The sequence below is a fragment of the Dipodomys ordii genome, unplaced genomic scaffold (assembly GCF_000151885.1).
Source record: "Dipodomys ordii isolate 6190 unplaced genomic scaffold, Dord_2.0 Scaffold13, whole genome shotgun sequence".
In the NCBI taxonomy this organism is placed as follows: Eukaryota; Metazoa; Chordata; class Mammalia; order Rodentia; family Heteromyidae; genus Dipodomys; species Dipodomys ordii.
In genome coordinates, this window is record NW_012267229.1 from 3321544 (window position 1) to 3337826 (window position 16283).

The 16283-nt window shown below is 38.2% G+C and overlaps 1 protein-coding gene across 1 annotated transcript in view; it reads right to left on the reverse strand.

Moving 5' to 3' along the window:
• Positions 1–11708: 11708 nt before the first annotated feature.
• Positions 11709–16283, reverse strand: part of Sptlc3 (serine palmitoyltransferase, long chain base subunit 3) — a 108146-nt gene continuing 103571 nt past the window's right edge. The window contains exons 11-12 of the mRNA XM_013010632.1: positions 14180–14309; positions 11709–11855 (exon numbers count right to left, since the gene is read on the reverse strand). Of these exons, the coding sequence (XP_012866086.1) occupies positions 11709–11855; positions 14180–14309 (277 nt within the window). The remainder of the gene's footprint in view (positions 11856–14179; positions 14310–16283) is intronic.

Sequence of the window (16283 nt, forward strand, 5' to 3'; positions counted from 1 at the left end):
AGTTTTATGTTTCCATCATTTCGATTTTTACGAGCAATACTGTGATACCTGTTGCTAAATCTTTGTGATAGCCTTAATTCATTCTTAAATTCTGATGTTTTCTATGCATCACATGTGGCTGAATTTTGAAAAATTTTTTTTGCTTACATTTATTAGTTCTCCCTTAAGTTGTGTCTGAGATGCTGTTTCAACTATAGACCAAGAGTCTGTGTTTAACTATTAAAAATACTTCTGGAAGTTTTCCTAATCTTGAGTCATTTTTTTCTATTGTCTTTATATCTTCAATTATTGAGACATATTTGTGTAGTGTCTACCAGAGGGATGTCTATAGAATTTAGCTTCTCTCGGGTCTCATTTGGGACTCCATATACGGAGTGTGGCCCTTCAGAGAGGTTTTCTGATGATTTCTTCCAAATGCACAATGAGTATTTCCAGAAAAGAACATCTTATATGTTAATTTGATGACATAAATATACTTTATGTAAAATCTATGAGGTCAGGCCAATGATTATGAATTATCAGACTACAATATTTTTTCTCCATGTAAAACCTAGACAGAAAAATCTAATTCTCATCTCTGTGTACCTTTAGGTAGATTATTTTTTAGTGTAATGTGTCACTGTTCACTGTCTAAACCCTCATCTTTATAACCTAGGTGAATATTATAATTTTTATGGTATTAAGACCAGAAAACTTCCATAGGGCCTGTGTAGTTTCAGTGAGCTATTACAGTTTAACATTTTGGGTTCTTCTTTAGTTTCCATCCTAAGGATTTCCCCTAACTTTCTTATAGCTCTGAATTTAAAAGTATATTTTATGTATCTAATCTTTTCACTTTGTAACAAGAGGAATTCTGTTTGTATAGACTGTAATGTTAGCAGCAAACACAACTCTTTTATGTATACTCTAAAGTATTACTTTTATAAAAAAATTCCTGAACTTCAGAAGGTTGTACAAGGGAGTTATCATTTAACATGCTTGGGGATCCAATGCTTCTTTTTCTAAGTCACCCCTCCCATCCTTCTCCTCCATCCTGTCTGTTTCTTCCCTCAAGTATTTCTCTGGGGCAAATGTTTAGAGGTGGAAGTTGATGAAAAATGAACATTATTCTCATACACTGAAATTTGGAAAATATTAATACAATGTTAAAAGGAACTTGTCGTGGAGTGTCGGTGGCTCATGCCTGTAATCCTAGCTACTCAGGAGGCTGAGATCTGAGGATCGTGGTTCAAAGCCAGCCAGGGCAGGAAAGTCGTAAGACTCTTATCTCCAGTCAACCACCAGAAAACTGGTGCTGTGGCTCAAATGGTAGAGCATTCGCCTTCAGCTGAAGAGCTGAGGGACAGTGCTCAGGCCCAGAGTTCAAGTCCCATGATGGACAATGAAAAAAAAAAAGGAACTTGCTTCTTTAGAGTCTTATGAGCATAATTCAAGAGAATGATAATACACATAAGACATCCTTTAAGTTATATCTTGGTACTATTGTTAACTAAAGCTTTTTTTGCCTCGTTGCTCTCTCATTTTAAGCATTTCTTTTTTAACAAAGCATGTGTTTCACCATAGACTTTGCAGATAGATATAAAGCCAAAAGACCAGAAGAACATGACCACAATATTATGATGAACAAGAATTTTCTAAAAGCACGCTCCTACATTCTTACTTCTACAACATGAGGACCCACCATATATAAGTTTTATTTTCCACTTCACCCACATATATTTATGTTGAGGGCTGCAGGGTGACAGTGGAGGAAGAGGCCATGTGGAGATGGGGTGGGGGTGGATTGCTGTGCATGCTTATTCTTTTTAGTGGTTACCTCTCCTAGTCCTTAAACTGTCACTGAAGAGTAGCTTTGAACAAGCTGTGAAACTCTGAAAGGTCATAACCCAGGAGGGGAAAGGACTCTAGGAACATGCACCAGGGAAGATGCAGATGGATAAACAAGCCATAAAACGGACCATATTTTCTCTTTCCTAACATTTCACCAAAAAGCTGCCTCCAGACTATTGCCCTGTGAAAGTGAAATTTTAAAAGAACCAATGACAAACAAACCTACAGCAATTCTCAGTTGGCTTACTTTCCCCCATCACTAACGAAACCCAGGCGGGTCCTGTGGTGAGGTGTGACAATTTGAGAGGCAGAGTGAAGATCACAGAGGTGACAAGCCCATCACCTCTCTTTTCATATCCTGAGAAGCATATGGGCCAGTCGTAGTGTGCCCATGGTTCTCGTGGCTGGCTAGCAGATGGATGGATACCCATTGATGTCCTGCCCCTCCTCCATCCCAGCCAAGATCTCTTTACGGTACCTTAATGGAGAGCCACCTGGACCACTGTGGACAGCACCAGGCATATAATTTCTCAGTAGCCAGGCAAATGTCTCTGTAAGTAATGAGAGGAGATTTGTTTAGCTTGCTAACGTGGTTATGGCTGGATGTACCCTCTGGGTCCTGTGGTGTATGGAGTATGGAGGGTGTTTACAGGATTTCATAGAACAGAAATTGATATTGGAGCACTGTTAGAGGAGGAGAGCTGGATCTTCAGAGAGCAGGGTGTTATCTTGAGCAATTCCTCTTTAGTATCTCTGAATACAAACTTTAAATTGTGTAACCATAACTGTTCCAAGCTTCCTTCAAATAAGTTCCAAGGATCAGGGCCAAGTCAGTCATCAGATAAGGCTAAGGGGAATCTTCATGCTTGCTTTTCCTTTTTATAGGCTGAACCTGGACCCTCAGTCCTATAGGCAATGATAAATTCCAAGTTGGTGGGATCCACAGGCTGGAAAACAGACCAGGTCCTTGAAATACTGTGAGGAGGACAATGCTTGTCAACCAGAGATACTAATTGTTGGGAACAAAATGTAATACTAAACCATCAAATTTTGCCATGAGAGTTTAACTATAAAATTGTCATTGTGGAATTTCTAGATGAATTTTGTGACCTTGTCTTCATCTTGCTCACAAATTTTAGCGTATTTGTCCAGTAACATCATAAAGAAAGGATACAGGGGCTGGGAAGGTGGCCCAGTGGTAGAGTGTTTGCCTTGCATGCATGAGGCCCTGGGTTCGATTCCTCAGCACCGTATAAGCCAAAAGAAAAAAGCCGGAAGTGGCACTGTCGCTCAAGTGGTAGAGTGCTAGCCTTGAGCTGAAGAGCTGAGGGAAAGCGCCCAGGCCCAGAGAGTTCAGGCTCCATGATCGAACCACCCCCCTAAAAAAAAAGGATACAGAGAATATCAATTTATGGAATCTTCTCTGTACAAAAATCTTTATTTTGTTCTCCGTAAATTAGATAGATTTTATTTCTGGACATAGAGTTTGAGATTAAATATTATTTTCTTTCTAAATTCTGAAGGCATTGGAATATTGTCTTTTATCAACTAATATTGCCTGGAAAGAAAGTTTTTCTCTATCCTTAGCACAGCAAAACTTCTTAAAGAAGTATCTAAGTGACAGCCATTCCTTTTTTGTTTTTTTAAATCACCATCTTAATATTTACTAGGCTATTTTCATCTTCTGTTTCTGCCCAAGAGAAATACTTCTTTGTATTGTTTCCTTCATTTATTTCCCTGCCTTCACTGTTTCCCATTTGTTTTCTATTGTCTTTTGATTAGATGGATATTGATCTTCTCTAGAGATACTCTGTATCTTTAAAATTTTTCTCTCATGATTTACATTTATATTTTTGTCCTTCGTGTTATATTCTGAGAGATTTAAAACACTTCTGCTTTGCTTTCTGTAGATTTTTTTTCCACAAAGTACTCAATGTTAGGTATTTTAAATTTTCATGAAATTTGGGTGCCTTTTTGTACTAGCTGGTTTTTTGTTTTGTAGATGTGATGTCTTCATATAATACAACCAGGTTGGCTTACAAGGCTCATAGTGAGAACATTTGAAAAGTTTTCTTTCCTTTGACTTGCCTTTTGTCAAGTGTCTGGTAATCCTTATTCACAATGTTGATTATTGTGAATAATTGTCAATTTTCCTTCTGTCTGGCTATTACAAATAATGAAAGAAGAATAAAAAGTACTTTTCAAGAAAGTTTTCTTATAAAATATGGATACATTTTTTTTATTGTACCAGGTACCACAAATACAAAACCTCATGACTGCTAGATTTGTTTCTTTGGCTGGTGCTATCCCACTTGAGCCATTCTTCCACTCAGCTTTTTGTTGATTATTTTAGAGATAGATTCTATTGGATTTTTATGCCTGGGCTGGCTTTAAACTGTGAGGCTCTCTGAATCTCATTCTCCTGAGTAACTAAGATTCCAGGCATGAGCCACTGGCATCCACTTTACTAAAATATCTAAATGTTTCTATATAAAATGCTGGTACCATTGACTATTTGAATTATGAATCAGAACCTTTATGGGACATAATTTTGTAGTATAGATAGAATCTTTCATATTTGATTGACACTAGTTAGGTTTGTTTTGTTAATAAAAACTCTCACAAATACATTTTGAAGTTTCATTTAACAATTGTTTTTAGCCGGGCACTGGTGGCTCATGCCTGTAATCCTAGCTACTCAGGAGGCTGAGATCTGAGGATCGCGGTTCAAAGCCAGCCCGGGCAGGAGAGACTGTGAGACTCTTATCTCCAATAAACCACCAGAAAACCGGAAGTGGCGCTGTAGCTCAAGTGGTAGAGCGCTTGCCTTGAGCTGAAGAGCTGAGGGACAGTGCCCAGGCCCAGAGTTCAAGCCCCACGACAGACAAAAAAAAAAAAAAAATTGCTTTTAGATTCAAGTGATTTGTAGCTATTTTGTTGGAAATGTTTTAGGTGAATAAAACAGTACAGATTGAAACAGCCTATTATCTATGTAGAGTAGAAGCTGTTTTGTTATAGGTGTCTATAATTTGTGACTCTGATTTAGTGAAGCTTTTATGTCTGAAATTTTTAGAAGACTAGTATAAATTATTTGAATTATGTATGTGCACTCTAGAATAGTTTTATGGCAACTGCAATTATTTATAAAATAGACATATTTATGGGGAAATCATGTATTGTTGCAAGAGATATTCTTTTACCATTTTCCAGAACTCACAGACCGATTGACTGCATCTGCCTGCTGAAAAATTCTTATTTAAATGATGCCAAAACATTTTCCCGTGACCTCATGTTGCTACCCATTCATTTTTCATACACAGAACTTTATTCATGCTGGGGATCACAGTTAACTTGTGGGATAGATTGAGCTCATCACAGTAGAGCCGTTACACTTCTTTTGGTCTTCCTTACACATTTGCTCCATGCATGCTTCAAATCTGGAGAAAAACAAACTTACAGGCTAGAGAAACAAAGAAGCAGCAATTTCCTTGCCTCAGTCCTTGGCCTGTGATGAAGTAGAGAGCACCGATGTGGTGATTGGAGCCAGACCTACCCTTGGCCATGGGCACTGCAGTCGACCTAAACCTAATTAAGAAAGATCCTGAATAAACTTGGGTGAGAGCCAAAGTCACTAGTCCCTTCAATCAATATTTTTGATATAAAAATTAGCATCTGGCCTGAATCAAAGGGAGCACTGTTTCATGCGGCAGGACAAAAAAAATCCTTTTCTTGCTTCTACTTTCTGTTGGAAATTTTATTGATATCTGTCTGTGATAAGTTCAGAGAGCAGTTGACTGTGTAAATGTCAGATTTCAGCCTCTCAGTGGGACCAATGGATGTAAGAAGAATGGGAATAACAAATTCTCTTAGGTTCATACTGGCAGAAGCATCTAAGTTGTCCCAATGAATACTGATTTGATTGTTCACACACACACACACACACACACACACACACACACAATCAGTTCTGTTAATATGCAAATTTTAGCTGAAGTGACATTTTGAGAAAGTTGAATTTTTACAATAGGAAAAAGAAAGTTGATTTAATAAGGAAAAGAATAAGCAGTCCAGGCAAGAATAGTATAACCTTAGTGGTTTGGAAGTCTTCTTTATACTCTCTTAATCTTGGTAGGAATACTGTTACCTTCCAAGAAGCCACTTATTAATCTCTACAAGTGTAGCCAGAAGAAGGTGTATGTTGCAATTCTCATCAGAGTCTCTGGCACATTTTAAGTGATGAAAAATTAGTATTGCCTTCCACAACACCAAATACCAACTTTCAACTTTATTTCTGGTTTCAATCTAGGGGATTTCATATACAGGCTTTGAGATAGAAAAGTAAAGGTTGACATTGGATTCCTTCTGATGCCTTTGTTATTCTGATGTCATATTTTGTTTCTTATGAAGGTGGAAGAAAGAACAAATGAACACATCCCTACCTTTCAGAGAGACTTGTTAGTGTGTGAGTACATAAAGTCCGGTTTACTTTCTCATTTTGATGTAATTCCAAATGACCATCCCAGTTACACAGTTCCCCATGGGATTGACTAAGGCTTTTGTTAGAATTATACCATTGTTCAATCTCTATTCCTTAACTCTAACCTAGTCACTCTAGAATTATATGTGAGCTCAGTGATGTACCCATAAATGTTTAACAGCCAGTTCCCCAGATCCTTTACTGTAATGTTTGACAGTTTCCAAACACTACAATCCAGGTGCCAATATGCCTCATACTCAAGCTACTAAAGTGACATCACTGAATGAAGCATTTGAAATAGATGTACACAACTGAGTCTCATGAAAATTTAAGTCTAGAACTAAACAATTTTTGGGGGTAGGAGAGGACAGGAGGGAAAAACTGGGAGAAAGCAAGGAAAGGGGTGACTTCAAAAAGAAATAGACTCATTACCTGACTTATGTAACTGTAACCCCTCTGTACATCACCTGTACAATAATAATTTGAGAGAGAGAAAACATAATTATGCCCCACTCATCTCTACCCATTGTTCCCAGGGAAATTCCTGAAAGCAAATGTCTACCTCAGCTTTTCTCCAATAACCACCCACCTACTCCCAAGATAACCTAAACAAAATCAACACAAAGCCATTGACATTTTTCTGCTGTCAATTTCAGTGGGTAATTAATTTATTGAAGAAACTAAGATTTACAGACAGAGCAAAGTTAAATTGGCCGCCTCAAATATTTCAATAAAACATAGACACCATATACACATGTACACACATATGTACCACAGAGTGTATGTTACAGCACCACAAGACAATGTAATTGCCTGTGGCACTTAACTTTCTAAATACGACATAGCTGGGTAGGGTGTTCTGAGAGAACAGACTTCAAATATATTGTTCGTAATGTTTAGAGACTAAGGAAAGGCTCAAAGAATTCACGAGATGATATTAGCATTGCTATTGTTACAATCGTTATTATTACTATAAATCAAAGCTTACATTTAAAAGAGTTTCAAGTGTCATCATTGGAACTGAGATGTTTAAAATCAGAGTAAGCCATTTATACAGTTAACATCTCTGACAATATAGAGGAACATTGTGTGTTTGAAAAATGTTGAGAATTCCACCCTACTAAGAAACTATTATTAGAATGAATAAGATGTTGAATGAATGAATAGAGGCTGAAGTTTTGTTAAAGCTAGGAGAGGAGACAAAAAGAACAGAACATCACATTTAAAGATATATATATATATATATATATATGGTAAAGAGGCATTTTGTAAGGAATAATACAAAAGAAAAGTGGAGAAGTTTTGCCCAACTATATAGTGAACTATTCTTCACTATTGACTTTATTTTTGTAGAAAAATAAGTTGTTTTGAAAATTAGAAGAAAATATTTCAGTGAAGAGCAAAGAGTAACCATGGTATAAATATATTTTGCTTCATCACTTTTAAATATCAACAAAAATCAGAACAAAGTTTCTGCTATGTTTTTAAAAACAAGTGATCTAGTAAAAAGTCTATTAGTGTCTCTCAAATTACTGTATGTTAGAATCACCCAGGAAATACACTGCTCTTTGATGCCATGGGGCATAGTAAATTTTCGAGGCTATAGTCTCTGTCGACCAGAACATGCTGCAAAGCAATATGGCCAAACATCATTGACACTCTTATTCCATGTTAAGTTTACAAATGAGGCTATGCCATTTCCTTCCTATGCAAATACATCTTCCCTATAATTAATCATTCTTTGTCATCTATTTCCTTGAAGGTTGCTTTCTAGAATAATTATCTTCCATCTCTCCATCATCCAATGAGATTTTCATCTCCATGGCTTTATACTCTTCTCTCTTTGTTAAGGAAAAGTGTGTGTGTGTGTGTGTGTGTGTGTGGTGTGCATATGAATGCATATGAACAGGTGGGTTGGGAGATGCATAATGTTGTTTTGTTAGAAAATTCTCTATCTCATCTGATTCAACCTTGGATATAGTTATCAAGACTCAATAATCTCTATTGAATTGAAATCAAAGACTTGTTAGCCTAGCAATAAAGACTTATTTCTCATAAAAATAAAAAACATCCTCATAATTCACCCTGCTATGGGCTGGGAAGGTAGCTCAGTGTTAGAGCACTTGCCTTGCATGCATGAGGCCCTGGGTTTGATTCCTCAGCACCACATAAGCAGAAAAAAAAGCCAGAAGTGGTGCTATGGATCAAGTGGTAGCGTGCTAGCCTTGAGCTGAAGAGCTGAGGGACAGCACCCAGGCCCGGAGTTCAGGCCCCACAACCAGACCCCCCCCTCAAAAAAATTCACCCTGCTAACCAACTTCATTCTATATGATATATATTCTTACTTTACTGGCTCTATGGAGTCAGTTTCTCTTAATGGACTTAAGAAACATTCTACAAGGATTACAGTTGCTCTCCTGCATGTATATTCAGTACAGACTTTGACAAAAATAAGTCTTTTATTTTCGTATATAAAAGAATGTAATAATTTGCCCAGGATTGTTGAAAAACCTTGAAAAAACCTTCACTTTGCCTTGCCTGTCAGATAGATAAGTAATTTATTCTTCATGAAAAACTGGACTCAAGTTCAATGCAAGTAGGAGGGATGAGCATTCCTCCTGAAGACGAAACCTAACCACCTAGAGAATTAAAAGATAGGGGTTAAGATATGTAAACATAATAGACAAATTCTGTAAGCAAGGGAGGTGTTTAGTCTTTGCTGTACTTTGGGAAAGACTTAGCTGTCTTTCTATGTTCTTTACCTCTTGTTTATCTTTATAGAACTCCAGATAGAGGAGTTAAATACGACCAAAGTATATTATATGCATATGTGGATATGTTGTAAAAATCACCTTACTTCTATAATTGATATAAATTAATAAAATAAAAATAACTTGGTCCACATAAAAAAGAACTCCATATATTAATGAATTTTGGACAGTTAACCAAGAGCAACTTCATTTAAGTACATGTAGTAAAGAGGAAAGATCCACATATCTTGCTTCATATGACTATGCTTTTTTGCATAGATAATGTCATGTCAGTCAACTGAGAAGAGTTGGAATCTGGCTATCAAAATCAATCATTTGGCAGGGTACCAGTGTCTCATGCCTGTAATCCTAGCTACTCAGGAGACTGAGATCTGAGGATCGTGGTTCAAAGCCAGCCTGTGGGCCTAGGAAAGTGGCTCAGTGGTAGAGTGCTTGCCTCACATGCATGAGGCCCTGGGTTCAATTTCTCAGCACCACATAAACAGAAAAGGCCAGAAGTAGCACTCTGACTCAAGTGGTAAAGCTCTAGCCTTGAGCTGAAGAGCTCAGGGACAGCGCCCAGGCCTAGAGTTTAAGACCCACGATTGAAAAAAAAAAACCCAACAACCAACAACAACAATAAAAAAACAACAAAGCCAGCCTGTGCCAGAAAGTCTGTGAGACTCTTATCTCCAATAAACCACCAGAAAACTGGAAGTGGTGCTATGGCTCAAGTGGTAGAGCGCTAGCCTTGAGCTGAAGTGCTCAGGGACAGCACCAGGGCTCAGAGTTCAAGTTCCATGACCAACCTGCCCCCCCTCTCCAAATCAATCATTTAATAAGGCCAACATAATTCAGAACTCATTCCTATTTCTTCTCCAACTTAACAATATTCTTTTAGTTTTAACCAGTCACAAGGAACTTCATCACTCTGAGTCTTAAACCGATGTACCTACTAGGGGGATTATAATGTATAAAAAAGATTTCCATGCTGATCACCTTTTCCTCATACAAGCTTTGAGCATCAGGGTGTACTGCTCTGTCTAACACTGGGGGTTGAATTTCTGTCTCAGTGCACAGCATGAAAGCTTGGGCCCATCTGTGTCACACAAAGCCAAACCTCTCTTGAAGTGATTTGTTTATAGTGTCATTTGATGGAGTGGAATGTTCTGTAACTCATTCGAACTGTTACAGAAGCTTGGCTAAAAGGTCACCACTGCTCTTTAGAGTTTCCAAGTCTGGGCACCATCTGGGAGCTTGTTAAAGATAAGGTTTTCCTTGGCTTTTTCCATACCAACTAGAACCAATTAGCAAAGTCCTAATTTTTCTGAGAAGTTTGCATTCATACTGTGTGTGTGCACATGTCTGTGTGTGTGTGTGTGTGTGTGTGAGAGAGAGAGAGAGAGAGAGTCAGAGAGAGAGAGAGAGAGGGAGGGAGGGAGAGAGACAGAAAGAGACAGGTAGAGAAACAGAGATAGAGAGAGAGAAAGAGAAGTGACAGAGCAAGAGAGAAACAAGTCATAGAGATGTGAGAGAATTAGAGTTAATTGTCCCAAGGCATGTGAGTCCAGTCTTTGCCAATTCTAAATAAATGTATTATTTAAATAAAATTTAAATAAAATTATTTAAATAAAATGCAGTATTCAAAGTAACAGTATTACCTAACAGACCCAAATGGCATGACAATCTTAAAAGCGACGGAATCTGCTTCAAATGTCCTTGAATCAATACCTTCTTCAAGTGTAATCTAGGGAGTTTGTTCTAAAGGGAAATCGAATCTTTCTTTTTACTCAGAATTCAATAGAAACTTGGCAACCTATTCCTTAAAGTAATAAAAACTTCCTATGCTAAATTTTCACTCTGCGTGGCATCTACATATTTTGAGCTGTTTTTATTTTATCATTTCAGATCTGTGTTTTCTTTCAGTCCCCTTCCTTATGGAACAAAATTCTTGAATTTTCCAAACCTCAAAAGTTCAGTTGTAAAACCGTAGTAGAACAGCAAGAGGAAGAAGAAAATTTCCTCCAACGATGTCTCTAGCTGCTGCTGGCCAGTTCTGCTCACTCCCTACAAACACTAACTGTGTCTTTTGACACTTGGCTTTGGGAAAAGTCCAAATGTGGCAAATGGTAGAGGCAACATTTCTTTACCCTCCTGCCTGGAACTTCCCATGGTACCGATGAACTATAGCTGCTACTTTATAGATGGAGCAAAGAAGTCAGCAACTCTCTACTACCCTCATCCATGTGTGCAAATGAAATCAGTAAACACATTGTAAGATTACTGAATTGGAAATCAAAATCCTTTCATTTGGTTGGAACCCTTAAAAGGGTCTGGGCCAAAAAAGGCTGTACAGTAGCAGCGAAAAAACAGGCTTACTGCCATAAAAATATTTTAAGAATAGTGTGTGTGTGTGTGTGTGTGTGTGTGTGTGTGTGTATTTCCAGCAGACATTTGAGAGAGGAGAAATTTAAACATGTAACTATGTTTTTGTTTCTGAAGTTGCAAGAAACATTAAATGCACAACAACCACTCCCTCAGTTCAATTAAGTTGGCCTGGAAAACAAGAGAAATCTGTTCATATTCCTTCGGAATCAAGTGGGGAGGTCTTTCCTGCAAGGTTTTCATATTTCTATTGAGGACCAGGAACCTTAATCTTCAAGTTCAAAGCTCATCTCCTCACAGCTCTCCTCCTCATCAAAGCTTGTCCCATTGGTGAGTGCAGAGTGCTTTAGCTTATTTTGCCGGGAATATTTCACGTTCAGGAGATCACCCAGTTCATCAACAGCTTCCAACACCTGTAATGACATTCCATAAGTTGTCTTTAAACTCCTAAGTTAATGGCAAACTTCATAAAGACCCAGAGTCTTATTTTGGCAGTTAAAAAAAATTAAAGTAGAGGAGAAAGATTAAAAAAATTATCAGATTTATAAGACCTAGAGGGATGTTAGATGGTCATGCTGTGTGTGTGTGTGTGTGTGTGTGTGTGTGTGTGTAACATTTTGATCGTTTTTCTCCTTGAAACTGTCTTTATATGCTCAACACCATGCTGGTGTCTTTCTTTTCTGAGCTCCTTAGCTCTACACAAGTCAGTTCTCACATCCCAGGATGTGAGCATTCCACAGGAGTCATGCTCAGTCCTAACTGCTCTCACTGGCTTTTTAGACAATTATATCTTCTTCCATTGGCCTCTTCTTTCAGTTGCCCAAACGACAGCAGCTCAGCCCCTCATGTTCTTCTGAATGCTAACATGATTTTTTCCCCTCTTCTCTTGAATTCATGGCACACGGACATGTAATCTCACAGTCCAGAACTGAGCGCACCCTCGTCTCCCTCTCCCATGTGAGATTCATTGACCCTCACTGTTTGTAGGTCTCATCTAACTGCTTGCCATCCTTCTACTCAGCAGGTTAGAGATCTCAGATTTCCTTGTGTTTTGCCTTCCACATGTATACCCTCTATCTAATTATTTGTCAGATTTTGGCAACTCATATATTTGTCATGTCTGTCTGCTTCTAGATTTCTTTCCTTTTGTTGCTGATGCCATTGGCTTGGTCACCTCTGATTTTATGCAAATAATTCCATTTAGGTCTTGCTTCTCACCCATATATCCCATTTATCTTATAGTGATATGATTACATTGCTCCACTGATCATAAACTTCAACGGGTGCCCCATTATATTTATTTAATTTTAAAAGGTCGAGTTAAAAAGTCATTTTCCTTGCAACTCTGTCCCTTGATAGTTGCTGATTTCCACCTTCAACTTCCCACAGTGTTCTGGTTACTGATTTCCACCTTCAACTTCCCCCAGGGTTCTGTATTTTCTTTTCATGACTAATTTATTCTGTCTGGTATTTACTATTATCTTCTCCTGGATTTTTCATCTTTTTTTTTTGTTGGTCGTGGGGCTTGAACTCTGGGCCTGGGCACTGTCCCTTAGCTCTTCAGCTCAAGGTTATACCACTTGAGCCACAGTGCCACTTGCAGTTTTTCTGGTGGTTTATTGGAGATTAGAGTCTCATGGACTTTGCTGCCTGGGCTGGCTTTGAACTGTGATCCTCAGATCTCAGCCTCCTGAGTCACTAGGATTATAGGTGTGAGTCACTCATGGTTAGCTTTCTCATTGTTTGCTCTAGGGTTTGCACATGGTAGAAAATGTTGTTAATAAAACTGCATCCATATTATAAGATAGCTCCACTAACCCCAGGTGATTGAGGTGGCTTAATTATTTAATGTGACTCACTCACATAACACTTACAAATCATGAAACAATCAAATGCAATTTTGGAAAGATATACACCTGACTTAAGTCTGGCTGATATGAAGATCTGTTCTTGTTGGTTTTCTAACATACTTCTGAATTGGGACATATTTAATTATGAAAATCCTCATAGATATGAAGCATACATGGCAATTAATACTAAGGATACTAAGATAACATATAAGATTAATTTTTATACTTCAGAATAAGTAAATAGCACAATATTTGGCAACATATCCATTTTTTTTCAGTGGTACAGGGGTTTGAATTCAGGGACTTGTACTTGCTGGACAAGTGCTCTACCACTTGAGCTAGGCTTCCAGCTCTTTTTGACTTTAGAGTATTTTTTGTAAAGTATATCATGCTTTCTTGGCCCATGCCAGTCTCTAACTTAGATCTTAATTCCTATGTCTCCTGCGTGTCTGGGTTTAGAGTCATGCATTATCAAATCTCGTTAATTGGTTGAGATCACATTTTACTAATGGTTTGTCTGGGGCTTGCCTTGGAACTATTATTCCACAATCTTTACTTTTGGAGTAGCTGGGATTACAGGTATGAGAGAGATATTGTCCCTAGCTACTCAATCTTTTCTATGAAACCCAAGTCCTGACCTAACTCTTCACTAAAATCATTTCCTTGTTTCCTTCTGAGCTCATCACCTGATTGGATAGTGTCAACATACTCTTGTTTCCTGAGCAGTAAGTGACTTTCATTTATCTTTAGTGCTGTTTCCTAAACTACACAAAAGAAATACAGAGATTCCCCAAAGCTTGCTGAAAAAATGAACAAAACAAAACAAAATTCTTGCTTAGAATCCAAGGTCCCAATAAGAGATTTTCTTGGGCTGTGGGGTTACTCACCTCATCTAATACCTCTCGGGTATGTAAAGCTGACAAGCAAAACCGTGCCCTTGCTTCTGCCATTGGAGTAGCTGGAAATCCAACGACAACAACCCCGATGTTTTTCTTTAACATAAGCCTTGCAAAAGCCCTTAGGGAAAGAGAGAGAAAGAGAGTTTAACTGAGAGAAAACAGAATTAATTATTGCACTGAAAAATAGGATTATGGCAAATGGACTCATTGTGTTGTTATTCTTTATTTTCTTTTGCTTTTGCTGGATCTGGGGCTTGAACTCTGGACTTGGGCTCTGGCCCTGAGGCTTTGTGCTCTACTACTTGAGGTACAATTTCACTTCTGGCTTTTTGGTAGTAGAGATAAGAGTTTCACAGACTTTCCTGCCTGGGCCAGTTTTGAACTGCAGTTCTCAGATCTCAGCCTCTTGGGTAGCTAGGATAACAAGTGTGAACCAACAGTGCCTGAGTAAACAACTGTTTATTCTTTTTATGATAGAAGATCATTAAAGTCACTAAACTCTATTAAATGCAGTAGACAAAGAAATGAGCAGTCACTCAATACCCCCTATTATTGAGTGTGTGGTATGATGGGGTGGATGCTGAGTCTTTGACATTGAGCAGGAAATACTAATAGTTGAATGTGGTTTAAGAGTTCTGCATTGACATAAACTTTCTCTTTTGTAGTCTTCCTAGAAATGAAAATAAAAAAGCTAACAGTATAACTATGAGATAAAACATACCTTAAATACAAATCTATAACAATGCTTGACAAGAAATGTATTCATTACTTTACTCATGTAACTGTAACCCCTCTGTACAGCATCTTCACAATAAAACAAAATCTACATGCTTATAAAATTTCATACTAGTAAATTCCAATCTGATGGAGGCAGAAAAAGAAATATGTATACGTAAGAGCAGCTTAGAGGCAGATACAGCTCATAGGACAGAAGTCATGTAACTATAAAGCTCCTTGATGCAAAGTAAAACCTTTATAAGTTACAATACCTTTCCTTTATCCTTCTAGCTTTTTACTTTACCAAAGGCTTAGCTTGGTAATGATTCCAGAATATTAAACTCAAGGTCTTTAAATGGCTTGTGCTGAGAATCAAGGTCAGATTAAAAAAAAGTATGTACCCCCAAGAGAGTCTTTTCCCCCTTTGGGCTCTGTTGGTCACTGCAGGAAACCTTAATTACTGAGTGGCTCTAGCCATAAGTGGAGTAAATGCCTCAGATCCGTTCTTAGCATTAGGAGGTTGCTGGTGTATTATTTTAGCCTGGGAGCTGACAGCACCACAGAAATCTTTTTCCAGTTATAACTCAGGAAGAATTTTGAACCAGCCGTCCGTTCATCCGTCTTGCTGTTTAGGCAGTCAGCCTTTGGGTTGCTTCATGCAGAACACAAGTTACCAAATGAAGCCGTGGAGACTGTAAGGTCTGTGGAACACACAGCTCTCCAGCCCGTGGCCCAGGCAAAAGCAAGATTTGCTTTGATTTCCACCAGGAAGGTTACAAGGCGATGAAGCTTTCTAGCTGAGAAAGCTTGAAAACAGGCGCTGTTCTTTTTTCCTTCTTGATCACACTATGGAAGGTTGCCCACGGAGCTGCACAGGATGAGAGCTCCAAATTGTCTGAGAGACAAGTCAAGTGCTTTTATTGCTACAGTCCAAACCACCTGACCCATGGTCTCAGGCAGATTTTCGGGGGGCTCCCCAAAGACTGTTTCCACTGTTTGCATGTTTCCCTTTGTACCAAAGGAAGTGAGTTTTGCCAAAGAATTCAGAGCAAAATACAGAACTTTGTTGATTCATTAGGTGAATCTGGGGCCTCCCAGGAGTATGTTTGAATTTAAAAGTTACACCACTACAGCTAACATCCCTCAGTTAACATGTATGATCTCATTGAACATTTCACATAATCAATCACTGTGTTTGTAAACCATCCCCCAAAGCAAATTAGAATTGGAAGAAGCTAGATGAAATTCAACTCTGTAAAATAAAAATAATATAACTGTTAGCATCATCCCTCACGTAAAGTCACCACATTTCGGCTACCACAAACTTCTTAGTGTCTGACAAGATTCATGGAAGAAAATAGAAGCCCTGAATCAC